This window comes from Cyclopterus lumpus, chromosome 15 (genome assembly GCF_009769545.1).
Source record: "Cyclopterus lumpus isolate fCycLum1 chromosome 15, fCycLum1.pri, whole genome shotgun sequence".
In the NCBI taxonomy this organism is placed as follows: domain Eukaryota; kingdom Metazoa; phylum Chordata; class Actinopteri; order Perciformes; family Cyclopteridae; genus Cyclopterus; species Cyclopterus lumpus.
In genome coordinates, this window is record NC_046980.1 from 15,292,921 (window position 1) to 15,316,757 (window position 23,837).

The 23,837-nt window shown below is 41.4% G+C and overlaps 2 protein-coding genes across 6 annotated transcripts in view; one reads left to right on the forward strand and one right to left on the reverse strand.

The window, feature by feature from the left end:
- Positions 1-3,489, reverse strand: part of foxn2a (forkhead box N2a) — an 18,394-nt gene extending 14,905 nt beyond the window's left edge. Inside the window, exon 1 of the mRNA XM_034552205.1 lies at positions 3,241-3,489. The gene's annotated coding sequence lies outside the window, so the exon portion shown is untranslated. The remainder of the gene's footprint in view (positions 1-3,240) is intronic.
- The window catches only part of fbxo11a (F-box protein 11a), a 23,053-nt gene continuing 1,997 nt past the window's right edge, over positions 2,782-23,837 (forward strand). The window contains exons 1-20 of one of the 5 annotated variants that reach the window (XM_034552203.1): positions 2,782-2,803; positions 15,635-15,759; positions 15,862-15,943; positions 17,386-17,530; positions 17,823-17,952; positions 18,328-18,411; positions 18,493-18,625; positions 18,828-18,934; positions 19,998-20,109; positions 20,383-20,489; positions 20,685-20,822; positions 21,292-21,509; positions 21,638-21,818; positions 21,936-22,058; positions 22,273-22,358; positions 22,479-22,555; positions 22,713-22,856; positions 23,256-23,366; positions 23,484-23,591; positions 23,695-23,803. In XM_034552203.1, the coding sequence (XP_034408094.1) occupies positions 15,655-15,759; positions 15,862-15,943; positions 17,386-17,530; positions 17,823-17,952; positions 18,328-18,411; positions 18,493-18,625; positions 18,828-18,934; positions 19,998-20,109; positions 20,383-20,489; positions 20,685-20,822; positions 21,292-21,509; positions 21,638-21,818; positions 21,936-22,058; positions 22,273-22,358; positions 22,479-22,555; positions 22,713-22,856; positions 23,256-23,366; positions 23,484-23,591; positions 23,695-23,803 (2,300 nt within the window). In that variant the 5' untranslated portion in view covers positions 2,782-2,803; positions 15,635-15,654. Of the gene's footprint in view, positions 2,804-13,329; positions 13,678-15,634; positions 15,760-15,861; positions 15,944-17,385; positions 17,531-17,822; positions 17,953-18,327; positions 18,412-18,492; positions 18,626-18,827; positions 18,935-19,997; positions 20,110-20,382; positions 20,490-20,684; positions 20,823-21,291; positions 21,510-21,637; positions 21,819-21,935; positions 22,059-22,272; positions 22,359-22,478; positions 22,556-22,712; positions 22,857-23,255; positions 23,367-23,483; positions 23,592-23,694; positions 23,804-23,837 lie in introns of those variants that run through there. The other 4 variants (XM_034552201.1, XM_034552202.1, XR_004611165.1 and 1 more) reach the window with 4 other exon arrangements.

The following is a 23,837-nucleotide window of genomic DNA, read 5'->3' on the forward strand; positions in this document are numbered from 1 at the left end:
AGACCCCAGACGACACATTCAGGGGAGATCCCTCCTTCAAAACAGGGGGTGTGAGCAGGTGATGAAACGCACATGTGCAGCTTTAATTATTCAAGCCAACGACCACAAAACTGCAGAAGCAGTAAACTCCACAAGACAGACATACCAACGTCAGCAGTTAGCGCTGGTGCTCACGGATTGTTGACTGATCTCAGATAGATATGTTGTTGTTCAATTTAACCACCTAAGTCCTCATAATGGGAGGTAGAAAGTGATCAACATATTCTTTATAAAAACAAAAGCCTTTAAAGGCTTTCTTTGGCTAATAATACCAAAAATCCACTGCCTAAACATCAGTAGCAGAGAGGTGTAGACTCGCATTTTACTTCATTTACACATGCTGTTTATTTTAAATTATTTTCCAGTTTCAATGTGTGAAAACATTGCAGTATGCACACAACATCCTAAATATGGAAATACAGTTACCTCAAGTGAACAATGACTGCCAACTACCTAATCCTGCCAATCTTCTGATTATTCAACCTCTACCATTACAATGATTTTAAATAGTCAGTAAAAATCAAAGTCACAAATGACTTGGTAATTACAGTGTGTTAAGAAAACCGTAAGTTATTATGCTTTGAGCTTTTCTGTTTTGCCAATCCAAGAGAAACCAGGTTTAGACTGCGTTGAGCAATCCCAAATGTTTCTGCCACACGGGTCAGCTTTCGTAATGAATTTAAAACCACAGTCACTCTTATGGCCACAAGAACATGGTGGATTTTGGAGGACGCAACCTTTCATTTACTCTAGGTCAGAGTGCGCAACTCTGTGATAAGACTGATTACATGGCAACACCACCATTTTGAAGTGCAGATTCCTTGCCAGTCTTGCTTAGATAGGGTGCAACAGTAACAGCTACAATGGAGTACCATGTCACTTCCTTATTAAGATGTTTTACATTATATTCAGTATGTTGTGATGACTGAACAGGACAACTGAGCTCCATTGAATCTAATGTATGTTGCACACTGGAAATTCTCTTGATGAAAACGCTGTGCTGTGGTGGTCTCTCTTGTCACATTGCCTCAGTGTGATTGTGCATCCCCTGAGGAACATCTTACTGTTCGGTCATCAGTACAGTAAAATGGGGCAACTTGAAAAAGTGACACCTATGTGTTTACCAAGTTGTAAAAATGAAGCGTGGCATTCATGGAAGTTCTAGAGAAGCTTAAGATATGTTTGATACTACTGTGTCTGTTGGTATTAAACATGAACTTGGAGCAATATGGTAGAGGTGTGTGACTGTCAGGGCATTACTCTCTAAAACAATGTTTTCATGAGTTTAAGAAGCAGGCCTATAACCCATGTTTAAACATAACAATCAAGCTTATATGATGAAAATTATACTAGGACTTGGGTAATCAATTGTCAAATTCACTAATTGTCAGATTTAAGCTATCATTAGTAAACACATCAGAGTATGCCAGTAACATTTTCAAACATTATGCACTGTGAGCTGACCCATAAAAAAAAGAGATAATGATATTCAAAAAGACTGCAGTCTGCTTCCTAGTTCACCTGTATTTCACCTCTTTCTTAGGATGAAAGGAACTTCAAACCATGAAATAATGCCATATATGGTAACTGCAATGTCTTCTTCTTCTTCCAACAATTCAAATAACCTTATGGTGATGCAAAACTAAGTAAATTCCAACACCACTACGATGCTTTCAATCCCTGTATTTATTAAAGCAGTTTCACATCAGCAATAACAGCATCACTGGGTTGCGACAAGTCTTATTTATAGTAATGAATGTCAGTAAAGTTAGAAGACCCAGGTCTATTCTGGGAGGCAAAAGTCCTTCCCCTTCAGAGGCTTCTGTGCATACAAACATGTACAGGAGTGGATACATGCTAGAATTACAAACAACAGCAAAGACAACAGATGGTTTGACCTACAACATGACCATGGAGAGTCTGGCAATAAAAATAATGGCAGATTGACAACATCTGTTTCTTTTTGTTTGGCCTTTTTCTGTCCCTTAAGCTGTTGCCTTTGTCTTCTATTTATCACTTGGGCTTTAACAACTATCAAGCAGGAAGAAAGGAACGCCAGCCTACATTAATGTCATAACCTCACAAAATATATTTCACCCCATCAATTTTCACCCCCCAAATATCAGAGCACAGCATGAATTTTAGATGAGGTTTGTCCAGTCCAATAAATAAAACACCAACAGGCAGCAGGTATAGACAACATCAGACACGTGGAATAACATAAAGAACACGGAGACATATTCAACAGCAAATCTATAAACTATGTGCCACTGGATTAAAAAGAGATATTTCTCCTTCACTCTGACAATATTTGCAGAGCACTCTGTATCTGGGACAATCTTGTGATAATCCATTACATCATGTGCTTAGCTAGCCAGTGTAGCCTCCCAACCTCATATACCGTCGATACACACCATGAAATATTAAACAATTCATAAATATGAGTAGAAAATGTGCCTCTTGAACTAAGAACGAACAGATATTGAGTCAATACCGCAGTCTGCTAACTTACCGCTGGAGAACTACGCGACAACCAAAGGCATTTAATGACACGGAGTCGAAGCCGGTGGGAAACGTGAACGTAAAGTGCTGTTAGCAAAGAAAACTAAAAGGCTGTGTAGCTAACGCCGTGTGGACGGTGGCGTTACTCCCCGCGGAGCCAAAGACAACACTCACGAGCCACCGCAGCGAGAAATACAAAGTTACACGTAATGGAGAGTGGACTTTTGCGCAACACTTCCAGACACCCGGGGCTCGTTACAAGGTAACGTACCCTCCGGTGTGGGTACATTTCATTCCGCTTTAGTTAAAGTCGGTGTACCGGGGGGCTGTAACACAACCTACGTTAGCTCAACCGTGAGGCAAAAGTAGCGCTAGCGGTAGCGGCTCGGTGGGTCAGGGAATCTGCTGCTAGCGTTAGCATAACACCCCGACTGAAAAATACCATCCTCGGGATGCTGTTTCCATAAACATCAAAAGATAACTATTATTTGGCGCTGTGAGTAGGAGCCGAGGGAGAAGAGGAGTGACGTTGACGCTAGCTAGCTGGCCACATGCTGTCGCTTGTTCTGCCATGCTGGCTGCTCTAAGCAAAGTCACTTGACCACATTACTTTTCGCTTGTTCGAAACACACAACCCGTATCCACCGAACACTATTTGATAAGAGATACATTAATTTTTTTAAAGGTTAAAATACTTACAATCATGCACGGCGTGCCTTGGTGAGGTGTGTTTACGGACGCGTCTGTGCGCAGTTTATTCAGATGTCTGTCTCGCACAATGTCAGAGATCAGATCAGCAGCTGCTTCCTCCATGCACGCAACGCGCGGATCACACAGCGCACGGCAACGCTACCAAACCCCTCGCCGTCGTCATAGCAACAGGCCCACTTCAGCCAATCAAAACCCCTCCCCTCCTATCTCCCCTGGCAACTGCCGCAGCGCCGGAGCAGCCGTGCACGCGCACGCCATCCTATTTTGCATCGCGCAATGTGCTTTCGCTTTTATCGCCAGCTGCTTGTAACGTAACACAGAGGAGGGAAATACGTTTTATGAAAAGCATTTTATGAATGATAGGGAATACGGTGAAGTAGTGATTAGGGTCTATTATAATTTAATAAAGTGTGTGTAGGGGGGGGGGGAGATCGAGCCCGACGGGTCCCCGCACAACAATCCCGCGTTATTTAGGCTACACAAACACCTCGGGGCGGAGAGAAAGGATGTGTCACCACACCCAGCCTCGTGACGATAGTGGACCTTCAACAGGGCCCCTCCCAGAGTAAACGGCGAGACAACGAGCTACCGTGACGTGTATACACGCAACAGACACATGCTGGTTGATGCCTGAGCATTTAGACAAAGCAGAGGCACACAAAACAAGAAATGGGAAGAAAAAGAAAAGCACAATTATGTAGCCTAAGTTGCGGACGAAACTCATTCTCTGTGAATGTGTGGAAAATCAAAAATGCACATGAGGGTTATTCATATGACTTTACTGATGTGCTTGTAGAGCCGCAGGAAAACCAGGCTATCTGTTGAGTGCAGCTTTGCTAGCCAACTGACTTCACACCAAACTGTAACTTTCCCATAGCAGTGGTACCTTACTCATCTCAGCCACTCCATTTCATAAGCGTATATGAGTAGCTCTCAGTGGACTGATCTAATAGCCTCTCTGTTTGCTTTTACTGTGTCTAACCAAATACCGGCCATGCAGCAGGGCTGTTCTGTACTGGTGTGTATGCACACCCTTGTTTTTCCCCTTCTACTAACTGGACAAACAGGCTTTGCAGTGGCGCAATGGCGGCTTTGTGTCAGAGTGAATACCTGAGTGATACTCTGGAAAGTATTTTGTTGATCTTTAGCTTGGTACTTATCATTAACAGACTGCTTCATGGAGTTTCTTGCTTATCTTGGGTCGGTTTGTTCAGGTAGGCCTACATTACCTTGAAACACTTGTTTATTTTTCATGCCAGAATGGTATTAAATGTTGCAAAATACAGTGATTTATCAGTGGTGGTGAAGCACTCTGGATACCATTATATTCATTCATTCATGATTTTGAGCCTTCGCTCAGGTTTTCTGTGGCATGATTTTCCTGCACACTGAGCTATTCTTAGGGCCAGCGAGATGCGTAGACTCTGCCCCATTTTTTCCTTCCAGCATCACTCTGAGGGATGATGAAGTTGCAAAGCTAGCAAAAGAGAGAGAGGAAGAGCAAGGTGCATTAATAACATAGGGAAACAGTTGATTTGTGGATGCTTTAAAAAGACAGAGCCATTAGTCTGTGTGCCTGCAATGGTGCTAATCTGATTGTAAAAGCTGTTAGGCTAAAACAACACGCCCCACTGACCACCATCAGGGATATTCTTAACAGTACTGGAACATTTCCTGGTTCATATAACGTGTTGTCTTCCCAGAGTGCTGATGACTGACTCGAGGAATGATACTTTTTTGTGACATGAAAGGATAACAAAAAAGTCTTTGTGAGAACTGTGTTAACTTAACAATGGGGGAGAATAATTACAGTAAACAGCTCCCTTTGTATCAAAAGGAGTGAGGTGAAGAATAGTAGGATCACACACTGTGAGAGGAGTTCATGTAAGGCAGTAAAAGTGGTACTGATGGAAGGGAAGGGAACAATGAGGAAGCTAGCCTGTGATGGAGAGTAGTGGCCAAGCGTGAATGAGGGTGCAGTGTGTCTTAGCAGCCAGCCTATGGTGGCACAGCGGTCAGGAGGCCTGCTGCTTTAATGGTCCATAAATCTGTGTGGACTGGCTGGTCTGATGCCGCCCCAGTGAGACCCTCTCATGCGGAAAATGAATCAGACCGTTTTTTTACGGAGCGCAAGTGTGGAAGCTCTCACCCTCCCCTTACTGCCAACGAGCCGATAAGAGCTGCTGCACACGCACGGCACTCCATTTCAGCAGGTCTGGAGCTCATAAAACTCTCTATTAGTGACACCCCTGTTCGCATGCTGCTCTTCATTCAATGTGTCCTCTTGCCTTTGTTGTTCTCTCTCCCTTTTCTTTTTTTTTGTCATTACAGTTCGCTTTGGTTTCTGGAGTGGGAACACAGATGTTGACACTTTGGTACACAGCCAGCAAAGAGGTGAAAACTGTAAAGATAAAACACATTCAAGAAGAAATTCTCTGTAGATTCAACATAATCATTTTCTTTTGGGTCACACACACACACACACACACACATACACTGACTAATACATTCTGCATATTCGTTAGAAATATGCCAGGTATCTCTACCTCTTTTTCCTGCTTACGCTCTCACACACATTAAGAACAATAGATACAGTTGGGTAATGACGTGCATTCTGGGACTATGATGTTGCACAAAAAATTTACAAATATGCACAATTTGCCATGCAGACTGTACCAAGTGTGCCCACCTCAGACGGTTGAAGACATGGAGTGTACTAAGTCGCCGTCCTGGTTTTACATGTTGGAACAATCACCGTCAGTAGTTAAGGGACTGAGACCAACAGACAAGCGGCACTCTGAGCTAATTAGTTTGAACCTCCTTTGAAATGCGAAGTGGAAGAGTCATCCAGAGAATTGTGACGTAGATTAAAGAATGCTCACACACATACACGCAAGCACAGTTATGCATGCAGAAACACCAGCAGAGGCATTTGCACACACGTGCATGAAGGCTCTGTGGCATTACATTTTACCAGATCCGTATAGTCAGTGGGGCTACTGGTTAGACAGGTAGTATTTGCATTCTCTCCAGGACGAGAAGGCAACCTCAATTGTGGGTGAAGCTGTTGTTTGAGGAGAGAGCACAGAACAAGCACGACAGACATCTTGTTTAAAAAAAAAAAATATATATATATATATATATATTTGAAGTATTCCTAAAGGCTGTACATTAATGTCTTTGCCGTCAAAGAAGCGTACATGTTACTTGCACGCACCTCTGACTGTCAGCGGAGCAACCAGGCGTGGTCAACTTCTTTCAAATGCAACACTTTCTTTGTTCTCCAGGTTTGTTTTCCCTGGAGGTTCTCCCAGCTTTTGCCTGCAGTTATCCTGAACTGAAAAGCATGTTTGCCTACAGAAGCCTTTGTTTGACAATCCTTTCAGCTAACCGGGTCTCATGAATTGTGTCAGCAGTGTGCTGATTGCCTGTTATCTGTCAGCTGATAAGTGCCTTCTTTAATGCACAGGCAATAAAATACTCAACATGGAGGGAAGAGGAAGGATCCTTTCGACAGTCAAACAAATATACTGTAATTCTGTATTGATTCAATATATTTGGTCAGGTTGGATTGGGCATACGCTTGTATAAACAGGCCCAAGTGTCAAATTGTCCCAGCGGAGGGTTAAGCATGCCAGCATGAACCAAGGACAGGAAGTTCAATTTCACTACATAGGGCTAAATGAAAAATAACTGTTTAATGAGACAAGACTGTGTAACTAGTTGCTTAGTACAGAGCTTTTGACCTATTTGGACATGTTCATTTTTAGAAAGCAGTGCTCAGTAAACAAAGAGCCTTAATGTGCTTGTAATGAAGACAATACTTCTTCCTATTTACTACACAACACAGACATAATCAAAAGTACTAGTTTCCCCCGAGCAAGATGTGAAACCGTCTCATCCACAAAACTTGCTTAACAGACATTATAAATGGGCCGGGGAGGAATGGATTACCCACGATGTATAGCTGCAGTAATCGGGCATAAAAGAATGATGGTCACACGGTTTATCTCTAAAAGGTCAGATAAAGCCCAAAACTCCCCACATGATATAAAGAGTCATTATGAACCTATTTTGGGCCGTGACCACTTCTTTTTTTTATCCTGAAGAGTTGGTTTGAACAACATAGTCCGTCACATTGTCAGTAAAGTCTAAAGTTTGAATACTTCAATCTGAAATAAACAATACATTCTTCTGTTTGAGTTACCCATCACACTGTGTTACTGATTATAGTTTTAAGCTGACGTGCAGTCATTTTTTAATAAGTTGTTTTACTGTATATATGCAATGACAGCACTTAACTTGACTGTATCAAGTGAAGGAAGGACTTCCCTTTCCACCGTTTGTATTTACCTGACTAGTTGCCACCAAACAAAGCACTGAACTTTGGTCTTTTTTAGGTTGTTCCCTTCTGTGCTGTGCTTTTCTCTCTTTATTGACCAATATCCATGCTATCTCTTTGCACTTTTAAGCGCACTAAAACTGCATGACTCCCTCATAAAGGACCTTCAAATGGCCCTGCTATACAAAACACCACATGCAGAGGCAATTGAATTAACCCATTGATCCCTGGCTGTTCTATTGCAAAGCTACATTGTGTTATTCAACCTTAATGACTGTTCCTTGCAGGCAAATGAACACTTGTAGTCAATTAACTGTGAAGCAGGAGGTGGATACAGGAAAGACAACCATCTCCGACGTGCACCTATATGGTTTAAAATCAGCGGCGGGGAGTCGTGACGTAGTAACATTGAACCAGTGACTTCGTCACTGTAAACAACCACACAACACCGAAGGCTTTGTTCTTTGACACTCGCTTATCGTTTCACAGCATCTGGTCCTCCCCGCATTGCCTCGGTCACAAACACACTTTATCTTGTGGGACAATAGTGTTCTTGTGCCCAGCAGTGTTGTCTGGCACTACCGTCTCCGTGGTGGGCCATGACACGTATGAGGGATGGCTGATGCTCTTCAAGCAGTTTAAATAAGCGTGTGTTGTGTTCTCACACCTATATACACTGCAGTAATCAGTCCGCCCGCTGTTTTGTAATATTGTACACAGATAAACAATTACATGAACTGCTACCTGCAGTTTCAAAGGATAATCTGGCAGTACAGCTGTGAACTTCCACAAAACCACATTTTGGTTTTGAGGTATCAATGATTCCCATCACATATACCTGCTGCAGTTGCAACGAGGGCCCGTAGGAAGATTTTGAATTTTGGAGCTCAACTGATTTCATAAAAAATTCAACAAAACTGACCGAAACATTGACAGTTCAATTGTAAGAAAAACGTAATGTAACATCCACTATTATGTCCACTTTTACTTGTTTGCGTATGATACCAGTGTAGACCTCCCAATGTTGCCTCTGCACTAACTGCATATAAAACGAGTGTGACCCGATGCCTGAGGGGCAGCTTATACAGGGCCGGGGTCTACGGGGAGTCTGGCTGTGAGGCTGCGAGCGGGCACACGGCTGTAGCGTGGAGAAAGTGGTGCAGTGCCTCTCTGTGCCTGGCTGAGCACTGTGTAATGAAGCGTGGCAGAGGAGAGAGGAAAGGAGTGTGTCTGCAGGGTAAGCATGGCCCTCGTGTTCCTATGCAACCAGGGCGGATGGCTAGGTGATGCAGGACCGCCTCTATTCTGCTTACTTGTCATGCTGCTGCCACGCTTTCTTTTGCTCGTTCTGGTGAGTTGTCCTTTACTCCCTCTTCTCCCATCCCTCTTCCCTGCCAACACATACATGTGTATGATGCTGTCAAACAGCCGGCCCCGTTCCCCAAGGACAATATGCAAAATGTCCTAAACCTAACCTACCAACATTAATTGTCACGGCAAATGACGAGGAATTAAGCTGATTTTTGTCCGTAATCTCAAATCAAATTATGGCAACAGAACCATTCAATATTCAATTAAAAAAATTGTTTTACTACATTTGTAAATTTACTTACATTAGACTCTCTTGTTTTCTCAATTGATTTCTTCTCCGTCCTGCCCGTGAGACAGTTGGCTGCTCTCACCCTTTCAACCAGAGGTCTAGAGAGAGCAGATGTGCTATTGTTTCAGAGGTGGCGTCTTGACTGATATACTTTCATAGTGCCTCACCTCACCTACTCTCCCCTGTTTCGTTGCACATTTTATATTTTCATATTAATAGATACATTTAACAGACATCATTAAAAGCAAAGGCAATGACTCAAATGGAGATGCTCAGATAAGCAAACACAAGGGAGATTAAAAATAACAGAGGTGTGACTGAGAAAAACCCCACTCCACTTACGTCAGAGCCATTTTGGGATTTTGTGTGTGTGTTTGTGGGAGTGTGTATCATTTTAGAACTTCCTATGCAAGGATGGAGCAAATTGTTTCCATTCATTGTTTTGGAAGTAAAAAGCAGCAGTCAAAAAGCAAGATGCAACCCGTGATTATCCTTAGTGAATGGCTGTCATCCTGGGGAGAGCATTACACTACTATAAGACAAACTCTTGACTTATTATTGTTTATTGTGCAGCCACACATTTCCTGTGGGCAACAAGTGTGGATCTATTCTTAGCCGATGGCCTGGGCTTCAGCACTTTCTGCCCCGGCTCCTCATAGGTTGGACAGGATGAGGTGTGATTCAGTCCTGCCAGGTCTGACTGTGTCAGTGTAGCCTGTGTCCAGCTGTAGAGACGGTGGGGCCCATCGACCATCTGTCCCCAACCAGCAGATTCAAGGCTCGGTCCCCAGAGCGGGGAACGAGGGGGTGGGAGCGAGATGAGGTTGGATGGGGGAATCAGCTTTGTGTTGCCATAAAGCTGTCTTTCCTCTCTCCTAGCAACGGCCTCCCATTTCCTTGGTTTTGGACGGCATGGTCCTGTTGGTCGGTGTGCCCCCTCACTCACTCACTCTCTCTCTCTCTCTCTCTCTCTCTCTCTCTCTCTGTCCTATTTATGGTAATGAGCCATCTGCCCTCTCTGTAACAGCCGCCCGAATAGAGGAGAGGTTGGGAGGGGGGTGCCTCTGACAGACAGGAGTCTCTGAGACAAAGACGCTTGTCCTGTTGTGTCTGCCTCTGCCCCTGTAGATGCCTTCAGATGTAGATAGAACTCAATGACGGCGAAGAACGGAGATGATCCTGAAGCGTGTTTTCATTTTCATTAGTGAGGATTATGTAAAGTGGGGATGTTATTTGAAATGAGGACTTAAACATAAACTATGTGACAGAGAGACAGATAAAGTAGCAGGAACAGAGAGGGCTGCAGCGCTGCAGGTCAGTAGGCCTACATTAAGTGGTGGAGCACAAAGAGCATTTGTAATATCACTGCTTGGATGACCCCTCCCCAATCACAAGCAGACACACAATATTGACCTGAGCTGAATATTACACAACCCCACTATTATTCAGAGCTGCTACATGGATGTGCCTCTGCCACTTGGTGACACAGGAGAGTGGTGGGCACACCAGCCAATACAGAGCCACCCAGCATTCAATAGACCTCTGTTGCCACTGGATACTAGATTGGTTACCAAGCCAACACATGTGCCTCACTGTCATATCTCCAACAGATTAGTGTCGAAAACAACGGATATCTTGACAGTTAAGCTCCCCATGCTTCATGTTGAGGGAAAGTATTATTTATTTTGTATATTATTCTAAGAGGACTGGGGAATAAGTCGGAAAAATAGAAGTAAAAAGACTTACCTCGATGAAGATTACATAAGACGGGGGGAAAAGATGTTCCTTCTGGACATGGCCACATTGAGTCTAAACATTGTATCATCAGAGGACAACAGCTCGTGCATTACAAACACAGAGGCTGGTGGTCTGTCATTCACATTTACCGCTAACAAAACACAACCATTTAGAAAAAAGGGATCAACGTGATTAAATATTTCATAACCACATAACTTCAGATTTAACATTAAAAGACAGAACAAAACAAAACAAGAACTCCTTCAGCTGGTGGCAAAACAGTAGCCAATGTTGGCGAGAGGTATTAAGGGTTTTGTTCAATCCAATGTCTGACACAAGACTCTCAGCTGACTCCATTCATGAGGTCAATCACCGTTAACCTCAGACAGACGGACAAAGTCACAAATGGGTCAATGACCACAGCGCAACACATCACAGATGGTCCTGCTGATGGAGTTGATTGCAGGCATTAAACAAACCAATATGATAGTAAACAGATGCATAAACAGTTATTTTAAAAACTACCATTGTGTGTGGATTTTGCATCAGTTGGGAGGATGCTGCCACCTAAAGGCAGTTGCAGGGTAGTTTTGGTGACTCATTTACTGTAGGAAGTTAATTGGAACAGTATTCATTTAGATCAGCCAAAAAAACGATGCTAATTGATTACCGTGTTGTCATAACAGGCACATATTGGTATCCTACAAGCAAATATTTACACAATCACAAGATTCAGCAGTGTAAAAAGACTGAGGTTTATCAGAGGGGAGATTATTCTTCAGTGCATTTGGCAGTTTGATAAGTTTAAGTATGACAAACAAAATTGTTGTCGGGCAGCATTATAGGGCAAGATAGTGACTGCTCAGATTATATGTAAAGAAAAAGTCATATTTTAGCATAAAAACATGAGAAAGATGAAGCATCATTTAGATAAGAGAGACAAAAAGATAGACCAGAGACCAAGTATCATGGGACGCTCATCTCCACTCAGCATGCAGTGAATGCTATGAGGTAGAGATGAAGAGACATCTAGTGGTCAACTAAATGTGCAATAGATGTACACTGTGCAAGAGTATGTTAATTTCATGTGAACTGAGGAGACCGACAATAAACCCAGATTTATGATCTAAAAAATAGAAAGTTGACAAGAAAGTTCTTCTACACACACATCTGATTTTCTCTTTTTTCCCCCATGTCAACCATTAAAAAAGGTTTATCACAAAAGGCATGGAAAAGCACAGGTGTAAATAATGACAATGATGACAACAATGCCACCAATTTGACACCAAGGGGTCTGACAAAAGGTCAGCAAGTGATGAGTTGAATGAGAATGTGTTGGTGAGGCCCTTTCCAGTGTATGACTATGCTGAACAGCGGCACCATCAGACAAAATACCCACTTTTCAAATTGCAATGTGTCAGGTCACCTGATAAAAAATTGCATAACAAAATATTAAGAATACATGTAGTCTATTTATTCAAAAATAATGACATGATAAAATAGCTTTAACTTTATGATACTGTCAGTGTCTAGGCCAGCAGAAAAGGCCATTTCACCTGCAGTTGAAACACTTTTGTGAATTCTTAGCTTCAACATATAAGATAATTTGCTGCGTAGGTTTGGTATGTGTGGCTATATAATTATTTCCATATTTACACTCTTTACACTCCAGCATTTGTTCTGTCTGCACTTTATGATTATTTGCACAAAATCATAACAGACTCTTCTTACTGTGAAGGAACTGTGTATTAATACTATAGTGACCTCAAAACACAGAGTTTCTCATTTTGGCCAATCTCATTATCTGAGACACAATTCCATTTGTGATTACATGATTGAGAGCGTTGCTTTCTCACTAAACCCACTTCGTATCACTTCATACAAAGCATGACAATAATCAAGAGACACTTTATTGATCCCTGTGGAGCACTTATCTTCTTATCTGCTTCTTCTCTCAGCTCAAGGAATTTTCAGTTGCCTTGTATGTTTTTTTCTAATGGCCAAGGACAGCTTTCTTATCATTGAGGGACCAATCTGTTATTACAGATATATTTTGTATTTTATTGTCAATGTATTTGAGCAGATTATGCTGAATTCTTTATTAATCAAATGTTAATTTAGGTCCCAGATCGAGCAACACATACATTGTATAAGTAGGAGACTGCCAATATGTCCTTCAGCAAGACACTTTGCCTCCCCCGACAAGGATTATTATCAGGATTGGTCTGCTCAAATATGTAGGCCTAAGTGTGAAGTAGAGTGCTGCTGGGACAGACAGCTGATTCTCCCATGGTAGACGCTTGAGTGGTTCAGATCCTGTTGAGCTCCAAAAGTAAACGCAATCACTGTTGAATAGACCGCGGTGAACGACTTGACGGCGAGAGGTCCTCCCATGTGATGTGACTGAGAGGCCTGACGGACTGTGCCTGTCTGATATGGCTCCTCCTGCTACAGTAGAACGGGGCTAGACGTAACACCAGTGCAGAGGGACGGGAATAACACACAGCGATACGGGGTGTTTTTCTTCAAAGGTGGCACGGCGAAAGATGGCAGATCGTGCAATGCTGAAGAAAAATACATAGATGACGCGCTCAGAGTCGCCTCTTCTGCTGTGAAGGCTTTGACGTTTCTTTAGGATTAACAACACCGCAAATGAACTCCGTCAGAGCAAGTAACGTTAGCAGAAGACCCAGGCGAGTCTCGAGGCCGCGCCCGGTACAGCCGGAGAGGAACCACCAGGAAAGAGGTAGCGTTAGCTTCGTTTAGCTGGCGTTGGCGTCACGGGACCGCTTGCCAAACGGCTAGCTTTAGGGTGGAACTATGTTACATGCATGAACTGTTGTATGTAACGTCATTGTGTGTGTTTATGTGTAGTGTGTGCACCAAGACAACGTTAATTGATGTAATAAAACACCTTGGAGCTAACGTGAACAGCCGTCTTAACGGGTCTCTTTGCGGTCAGGAAACGCCGATGCTTTATTGTTGGTCCCTAGCAATGAGGCCGCGCTTTGTTTTACCCCAAGACGGCCTTTCTTTTTCTGGACCGACCTCGTGTCTTTGGTGGGTTTTGCTTTTGGCAGTTATTGTTATATTGCTGGTGAAAATGACACGCGGTAGACAACAGTTAGCCCGGTTCACGGGTGTCAAACGCGAGGAAAAGTGGTTTCGCCAGTTGTCGTAGCATGCTAGCTGGAGCTAACCTGTGCTAACATAGCTGTTATTATTAGCATGTTTATCTAGCTGTCTGCGCTCTGTCGTGTTTCTAAAAAGCACCAGCCATCAAAGTTATCTTTGGCAACGTTACAGTGGAAATGCGTGGATACCATGCTGGTTATTAATGTAACAACGTCACTGTTACGATTCAGTAACATTATGTTTTCCCTTCTGTACCGCTGTGTGACAGAAGACGGTGCAATGAGAGCGAATATTGACTGCAATCTTTCAAAGTAAGACACTCGCTCAGGATGCTCTGCAATCATAGTTTCTATCTCAATGTGGGAAGCATTAATCGGTAGTGACTTGTTGTGGTGTTGGATCTTACAGTCTTTGATGGCAACTAGCAGCAGAGGGTTAACTCTTGTTTCTCACAAAAGTAATTGTAAACTCGGGTAATAATTTGATTATGTTGCCAAAACAAGCTATCGATGAATGACCTGCCATGCTTGTCTACATAATGATGTATCAGTTGTTTTTTGGTGCTTCTCCTTGCCTCAATTCATTTATCAGTCATGGCCTGCCATGGGACCTTTCCCTCTGTCTATATGTCCACAGTAGAGCTGAGTTGTCATTTAAAGGTGACACTACATACATAAAGGATAGTGTGCTTAGTAACAGTATCTTTGTCTATTTTGTATCATACAGTGTATATTTGCTGAGACTTTGATATACAACTATGATCTTAAATGTGTTTGTTTCAGTGAAACAAAGAGGGAGAACCTATACATTATTTCAGTTTACAGCTACAGAGACATTGCTTTCAGTTTGTTACACAGGCATGTGTTTGTAGTGGTTACTGGCCCTAGTAGCCGAGGAGCCTTTTTTTAAAACCAGAGCAACAAGAAGATAGAGTTTGCGTCTCCCATCTGGGGTAGCTATAAACTCAGTATGCCATGGTGAATAGCCTGATAAATAGATGTCTACTTTAGCTCAGGATCTGTGGCATAGTTGTTTTGTTGTTCTGTTGAATCCCCTCTTGATGGGATCTGTAATCAATGTGTAGCATACACAGCAGGTAATTAATAAATCTATTTTTGTGAAATACTATTTTGGCAATTACCTTCGGTAATGTGTTGTTAAAGAGTTTTGTTTTATTACTGACAATTTTGTCTTTGAAACCTTTACATTGGATCAATGGTAAAGACAATAATTTGATGGTCATAATGTATCTCTTTTGACAATCAAAGGGCTGAAACAGTAAACGTTGACTATTGCAAATCAAGCTATGTATTATGTACTCCACAGCAGTTATTATACGACACAGGGAGTGAATACACACTGTTTATTTAGACATGGTGCTTTCTAGTGTTAGCTCAGGAATATCCAGTTGCTGCTTCACTTTTTTAATAAGCATATTTGAAATGCTACATCGTGGAGAAGTTGCTGGCAACATGTTTCCCACTGCTGACTATCATACCATATTTGAGATTGATTTCATTAATAGGTTTGAAAGTAATGTTTCTTTTACCATTTTACAACATTTTCAGATGAGGACGTTCCTGCAGATATGGTCGCAGAAGAATCCGGTCCAGGAGCTCAGAATAGTCCCTACCAACTTAGAAGAAAGTCTCTACCCAAGAGAACAGTGTGTCCGACAAAGACTAACATGGAGGTACATATACCAGAAATCCTTAAAAGATAGTGTAAATGCCTAAAGATAATGATTTATAGTTAATGTGTAAATGTCTATTGACTTTTTTTAATTTATCGACAGGGTGCTTCCACTTCAACCACAGAAAACTTTGGACACCGACCCAAGCGCCCAAGAGTTTCAGGAAAGTGTCAAGACTTACCAGGTAATTAGGAACACTTATTTGAGAGGTGAACAGCTGTGTATCTTCCTCAATGGTGCATTAATTGTCGTTTTCCAGATTGTAAAGTTGTATGTTTCACTTTACTTTTCACAATGAGATAGCTGTGTATTGCATAAACTCTATTTATGTAATGTGATTTGTATTTATGTTCACACAGTGTTGCACACAGTTGTGTGCAGCAGGTATCAGAAACATGGCCCTTTTTGAGTCTGTATTCACTCTCTCGTCCAGGCTTAGTTTTATCTTTGTGTCAACATCTGGGATACCAAGATGATGTGTAATGGTATCAACCTCTCAAGAGTTGAGATCTTCTCTTTAAAAGCCTTGTTGGTAAAGACATGAAGTAGCACCATGAGTTTAACAAAGTGGAAATTATAGTCTGTTATTTGTGGCGTTTGGAGTCTTTCTCATGCAGTGCAGCTCTTGCCAAAGAATCCTAAATAGATGTTTGTCTAGATGGCATTTGGTTCTGGCTCTCCCCTCTCATCATACATGGCTTTGTGGTGTCCAAGTAAATGGTCACATTGCCTCGTGTTGTGTGCTCAGTAGTTCAATGCGATCTGTTTTAGAACAAAAATATTTCCAAACAGCAAATAAGACTTTCTTCTACACATCACATATTTTTGTTTCATCTTATTCCCTTATTTTTAAAGTTAAATATCAACAGAAATAGCAGCTTTTTGTTTAGTGTGTGTGATAAACAAATTGGTACACTTCATCTATATGATTGATGAGTCAGTAACCAATATTTGGAATGAGATTGGATTTCAATCAAGGCCACACAAGTAAAGGCCTCCTCCAGTCATTTGTGAGGAAGTAGTGTATTTGTCCATGAATTGAAACAAGCAGATTGAAAGAGAAATGATAATTATATGTAATACTTTAAATAATTATTGCTTTGTAATTGGCTAAAGGTCAAATAAAACTAACATTTGAAAGGGTAACTTATTAAAATGTTTCTCATCATGAAATACGGTGTTCACTGTTTAATAACACACCTAAAACTTTGCTAGGATGCAAGACTTGTTATTGATCCACTTTTAGATAGCCGGGCTATTGAAGCAATGCTCACTCTGGTGGAGTAAACGTAAGAATTAAGCTCTGTGACTGAGTCAAGCTACTCAAGGCTTGCCTTTTAGCTTTTAGTGTCTTTGATGGTGTTCACATCAATATTGGGATTGTACTTGTAGCCTTGTTTATTATATGATAGCCTAAAAGCTTTGAACAACTTATTAGGACAAATCTAGGGCAATTCAGATTTGTTTATGTGTATTTTTGTTGCTTTTGTGACTTGAGGGTTAGTTTTGGTTCCTCACATCACTGTGCTATTAATATGCTCCTTCGGATGCAGTTGTCTAACCCCACCCAAAACCCTGTTCTTTCTCTAAAAATATTTTATTCTAATTCCCCGGTCCTCCTCCCAGCAGCGCCAGCAGAGCAGTATTTGCAGGAAAAGCTTCCGGACGAGGTGGTGCTAAAGATCTTCTCGTACCTGTTGGAGCAGGATTTGTGCCGTGCAGCATGTGTGTGCAAGCGCTTCAGTGAGCTGGCCAATGACCCCATCCTCTGGTGAGACTCGTTGCTCCTAGCTTTGCTTTTAACCCATGATGTCTTTTTTGTTGTGCTGCTTTGTGTGCGTTTGATAAAGAGTTGAACAGTGGCTTTACGGTTTATATTTTAAATATTAAAATCATTTCACTTAGTTTGAATGTTCTTCAGAGAGTTACAATAACAGTCCCATAGTTGCAACTCATTTTTTATTTCATTGTGCCTTTTAATTTAGGTTTCTCGGAGTGTAGACTGAGACAGAAATAAGAGGAGGATAGTGTTAATTGTAGTTTTTCACCTTTTTATATTTCAGGAAGAGGCTGTACATGGAAGTGTTTGAATACACACGGCCCATGATGCACCCCGAGGCAGGGAAGTTCTACCAGATAAACCCAGAAGAGTATGAACAGCCAAACCCGTGGAAGGAAAGTTTTCAGCAGCTGGTATGGATCCTCCTGTGGGATTACTGATCCACTGAAAGTTTGAAGTCTTGCCTGTTGTATCTTTAACAATCACATTTTATTACAGAGAGCTAATGTCATGTGAAAGGGCAACACCACAGGCCATAAAGATGACATTCAGTATGCAGAGGGATAGAGGAGAACTATGTTTTAACGTTGTATTCCTTTGCGATATATTGACCTTTTTAGTATTGTTTTCTGTGGACAAAATTGTCTCAGGCGTTTTTCTAGTGATGATTTCCCCATCTTGTCCAAAATTCAATGTCAGTGCAATTTATTTGTCTTTTTTTTCTTTCTCTGAAATGGTTCATTATTAATTATTTGGTTAGTGAATAAGCATGTGAATATTGTTTACAGTATAAAGGAGCACATGTGAAGCCGGGCTTTGCAGAACACTTCTACAGTAATCCTGCCAGATACAAAGGGAGAGACAATATGTTTGTAAGTAATCTCTTTCCAACAGTTATTTGGCTCTTTTTTTAATGCTTCAGTCATTGACCTCAGTTTTAATGTTTTCTCCAGTACTATGACACCATTGAGGATGCTCTGGGAGGAGGTCAAGAGCCTCACTTTGACGGCTTGATATTTGTCCACTCTGGTATTTACACAGACGAATGGATCTACATCGAGTCGCCTATCACAATGATTGGAGCAGGTATGTGTATATAATATATATATATATATATATATATATATATATATATATATATATATATATATATATATATATATATATATATATATATATATATATATATATATATATGTATATATGTGTGTGTGTGAGTGAAGTTGTCGTCACAGATCCTTTGTGCATTTGTTTTGTCTCTAATTGAACCTTTCTGATTATGTTGCAGCTCCTGGTAAAGTAGCAGAGAAAGTCATCATTGAGAATACCAGAGACTCCACATTTGTATTCATGGAAGGCTCAGAAGATGCTTACGTTGGATACATGACCATCAGGGTGAGAGGGCTTTTTCTTTTTGGGTTATATATATACAGTCATCTTTAGTTTTATTGCCGATTGTTACAGTGTTTGAAACATTTTGTGAGATGCAGAAAAAAGGGGTCTGAAAGAGGCGTTTACAGGTGGTAAATAAATAACATTTAATTTCACTTCATATCACACGTTACTTTGCTTTTATAGATTCTCTTTTTTTATAAACTGTCAAACGCGCAGCAGTAAGTACATTTCAATTATACAATATATGAACCCACTCAAACCACAAATTAAAATGTTCCTGAATATGTTATCAGCGCGGTCTGCACCCCGGAGCGCAGAGGAGACCGAACACTTGTCTTAAACCCCATTTTTATAGAACTGCTTTTAAGTGATGTCGTCCTTTTATGCAGTTTCCCCCTGTTTCCCCTATTTTAGTTTGTCTGTTCTGCTTTATTTTGTATTTGTAATGTTCTATTCCTCTATTGTGTTCATTGCCTCATGTATTTTCTGAATTGTTTACTTGTATTGATGTTATGTTTTTACCTTGCTTATATGTAGAGCACTTTGTAAACTCTGTTTTTAAAGGTGCTATATGAATGTATTATTATTATTATTACTTGTGGTCGTCTGTGGAGCAGCTGTAAAATAACCTTAAATTAGCTTTGAACTTCAGAACAGAGCAACAATCTTCTAATTCTGTGCAAAAAACACCAATTATGATTTTTGATAGATGCATGGACAGGACGTTATTTATAAATTTATGGTTTATTACATAAATACTACGGTGACACTTGAGTTACGCAATAGATATTCTGTCATTGTTAGGACTGCATAAATAGAAGAATTGGGAGTGAACAAGGGTTCTTGAACATTCATAAAGTACATTACATTGACCATTAATGGTTTTGATGCTGAACCAGCTGCGCACATTTACCGCTTGATTTGGGATTCATTAAAGGAAATTGTGCACTGGCATCGCAAGCAAGGTTTTCTAACTCAGAATATTTTTTGCCGTGCGTGCAACATTTAGTGTGGATTCAGGCAATGTTTTGTAAATGAGACCCCTGGTTTGTTTCTACTGCAGTTCAACCCTGATGATAAATCCGCCCAGCACCACAATGCACACCACTGCTTGGAGATTACAGTCAACTGCAGTCCCATCATCGACCACTGCATTATACGCAGCACGTGCACAGGTAAATGTGAGGGGTTGTGAGATGATTAAGGGGATGGACGGATAAGAAGGATTCATGCAACTCAAGAAACTTGTGACAAGGGGTTGCAAGTTGACACAATACGGTCCACTGCTTTACTCAATGTTTGTAAACCTCCAATCCACTTCTAAACACTGAATATGTTTGAGCTTACAATATGTTTGTACATGATAGAGAAAATATAGTGTTTGTTTTTTTGATTGTTGTACATTTTGATATTGGTGCACTAATACATCGCTGTCCTGCTTCTTTCAGTGGGGTCAGCTGTCTGTGTCAGCGGCCAGGGTGCTTGTCCAACGATCAAGCACTGCAACATTAGTGACTGTGAAAATGTTGGTCTTTACATCACTGACCATGCACAGGTAATGCACACACATATGTTGCAAAGTATTACACCAAGACTTGAAAGCATCTGTGTTGTTGTCCATTATATAATTGACCAGCAGCAGCAGAGCTCATCATTCTTAATTCTCATAATTCAGCAACATGTGAGGTTAAAATCATAGCATGAAAAAATACAAAATAACTTTGAAGAGTCAACATTGTGTTTTGTTCAGGGAATATATGAAGACAATGAGATCTCAAACAACGCCCTGGCTGGGATCTGGGTTAAAAACCATGGCAACCCGATCATCCGACGGAATCACATCCACCATGGCCGAGACGTCGGAGTTTTTACATTCGACCACGGCATGGTAGGATCCAAAATATTGGTGTTTGTTTAAAAAACAGTCTGACTGTCATTGAAATGCCAGAGTTGTATGATGCTCCCATGTGTACATATTATTTAGGTCTGATTGTACAGTGTATTGTGTGACAAAGGAATTTCACATGGTTCTTGTTCTTTGTTTTAGTTGCTGCTAGGGTTGCAAAGGGGCGGAAAGTTTCTGGTAAATTTCCGGAAAGTTTCCATGGGAATTTTGGGAATTTTGAAAAAAAAAAGAAGTGTTTTTGCAAAAGCATATAACGGGGAACTTAAATGTAGTTGAGAACAAGACTATGCACGCCTAGCTCAGCTGGAGCCTGAATGTTAATTCCCGTATATTCCTGTGGAAAGTTTCCAACTTTGAATATTCCTGGAATTTTGCAACCCTGGTTGCTGCTAATGCAATGAAACGTACTTTGATAGATACAGTAAAGTTGTACTTCTCTGTCCACTTCCAGGGTTACTTTGAGAGCTGTAACATCCATAGGAACCGTATAGCCGGCTTTGAGGTGAAGGCGTACGCCAATCCAACAGTGGTTCGCTGTGAGATCCATCATGGCCAGACGGGCGGCATCTACGTGCACGAAAAGGGCCGCGGGCAGTTCATCGAAAACAAGATCTATGCAAATAACTTTGCTGGGGTGTGGATCACCTCCAACAGTGACCCCACGATAAGGTCAGTGGGGCCTGCCTGTCAAAGGTCAAATACTACATTGAACGTGTCATTTAAAAGGTATCACATTGGGCACTGGTCCATTCACAGTTGTATAGGGGCCCTAAATGAGTTGTTTTGCCCAAATACAGGGGCAATGCCATTTTTAATGGCAACCAAGGTGGCGTTTATATTTTCGGTGATGGCCGAGGCCTCATCGAAGGAAATGACATCTACGGTAACGCCCTGGCGGGAATCCAGATCAGGACGAACAGCTGCCCTATTGTCCGACACAACAAGATCCATGATGGTCAGCATGGCGGCATATATGTGGTAAATATAAACCCATGGAGTCACAATGCTTTTCTGGGACCGTTTTCACTTCTTCAGCTGTCTCATGCTACAATTTGGAAACACAGCAGTGATGTTGGGGTGTTTTGTGTCACACAGCACGAAAAAGGACAAGGCGTCATCGAGGAGAACGAGGTGTACAGCAACACGCTGGCAGGAGTGTGGGTGACGACGGGCAGTACGCCAGTGCTGAGGAGGAACAGGATACACAGCGGGAAGCAGGTACGATTACAGGCTAGTTAATGGATGAGACATTGATGTAAAGTGACAAACTCATATATACACTGGCATGAGGTGTATTCCTTTTCTATAATTTTAAAGAATCAGTTGTGATCTGATGCTGGTAGCTCCGTCATATTGAAACAAAATCATGAAATGCATTTTGAGACCAGGAATGAATGAGAGCTAATTCATATTTTCACTGTTATTTCAACAGGTCGGGGTCTACTTCTATGACAATGGCCATGGCGTGCTGGAAGACAATGATATCTACAATCACATGTATTCTGGAGTTCAAATTAGGTTTGTGAATACTAAAGTTTGGATAAAATCCTAATAATAAAATAAATGTCACTGAATCAGTTGTCCTGGTGTTTGGTTTAGTGGTGGATCAACTGTCCCTTGTGTGCTCTTTTGTGACAGGACTGGCAGCAATCCCAAGATCAGGCGGAACAAGATCTGGGGAGGCCAGAATGGAGGCATTTTGGTTTACAACTCGGGTGAGAAACAAAAGTCTTTTCCACATTGCCCCCTCCCCCCAATCTTGGGATTTAATCATTTTGTTGTTACCTGAGAGTCAGTGGACTCTGTGGCTATTGGTAACAGTTCTTCCCTGTTGCCCCAATATTGAAACATGAATGCGTTTTTGTTTTTCAGGCTTAGGCTTCATTGAGGACAATGAGATCTTTGACAATGCGATGGCCGGAGTGTGGATCAAGACGGACAGCAACCCCACTCTACGGAGGAACAAGATCCATGACGGGCGAGACGGTGGGATTTGTATATTCAACGGAGGACGAGGTAACTCAATTTATTTTATGAATATGAGGGGGTACTGATCAGTCTGCCATCTTCTTGCAAACACAAAAAAGTAATGTTTACATTTAGTGTTTCTCTGCTAAACTATTTGTGTGACAAACAAAACGTACACTCGTTCTTTCAGCTAGAGGTCTAGAACTTAACAGGAATCTTTAAGCCACAGAAATGTAAGAAGCTTTCTGGAGTTCAGTTGGCAAGAGTCAGTTAATGTGTATACTCTACTTAAATTAATTAAGTAGGGAATTAAGCCTTGAATTGTTCAATATATGTTCATAATACTTACAAACTATGTCTGTTCCGCACTTTGTATCTCAAAGACGCATGTGCAGTTACATTTTCACATCAGGGGTTTGTGGCTCTGACAGTCCTTTTTGTTTTCAGGCTTGTTGGAGGAAAACGACATCTTCAGAAACGCCCAAGCAGGAGTCCTAATTAGCACCAACAGCCACCCCGTCCTGCGGAAAAACAGGATATTTGACGGCTTCGCAGCAGGTGAGTCACACCTGCACTCAGTATGCAATCTGTCATTATGTAAACGTCCTCTACAAACCATCCTTAATGAGGTACAGTGAGCCTCGCTAACAGGAACTGTGTTTCTTTTACTTCTAGGTATTGAGATCACCAATCATGCCACAGCGACCCTCGAAGGCAATCAGATCTTCAACAATCGCTTTGGCGGATTGTTTCTTGCATCTGGTGTCAATGTTACGATGAAAGGTACTCTCTCGGTCACAGACTTTGACACTTTCTTGACGAACCCTGAATCGCCTTTAAACAGACCAACATGTACCAATTTCTTTCTCTGCTTTCTTTCTTCCAGATAATAAAATAATGAACAATCAGGATGCTATTGAAAAGGCTGTGAGCAGAGGTCAGTGCCTGTACAAGATTTCAAGTTACACCAGCTACCCAATGCACGATTTTTACAGGTAATTTATGTTCATACTCGCAATCAAGGTGACT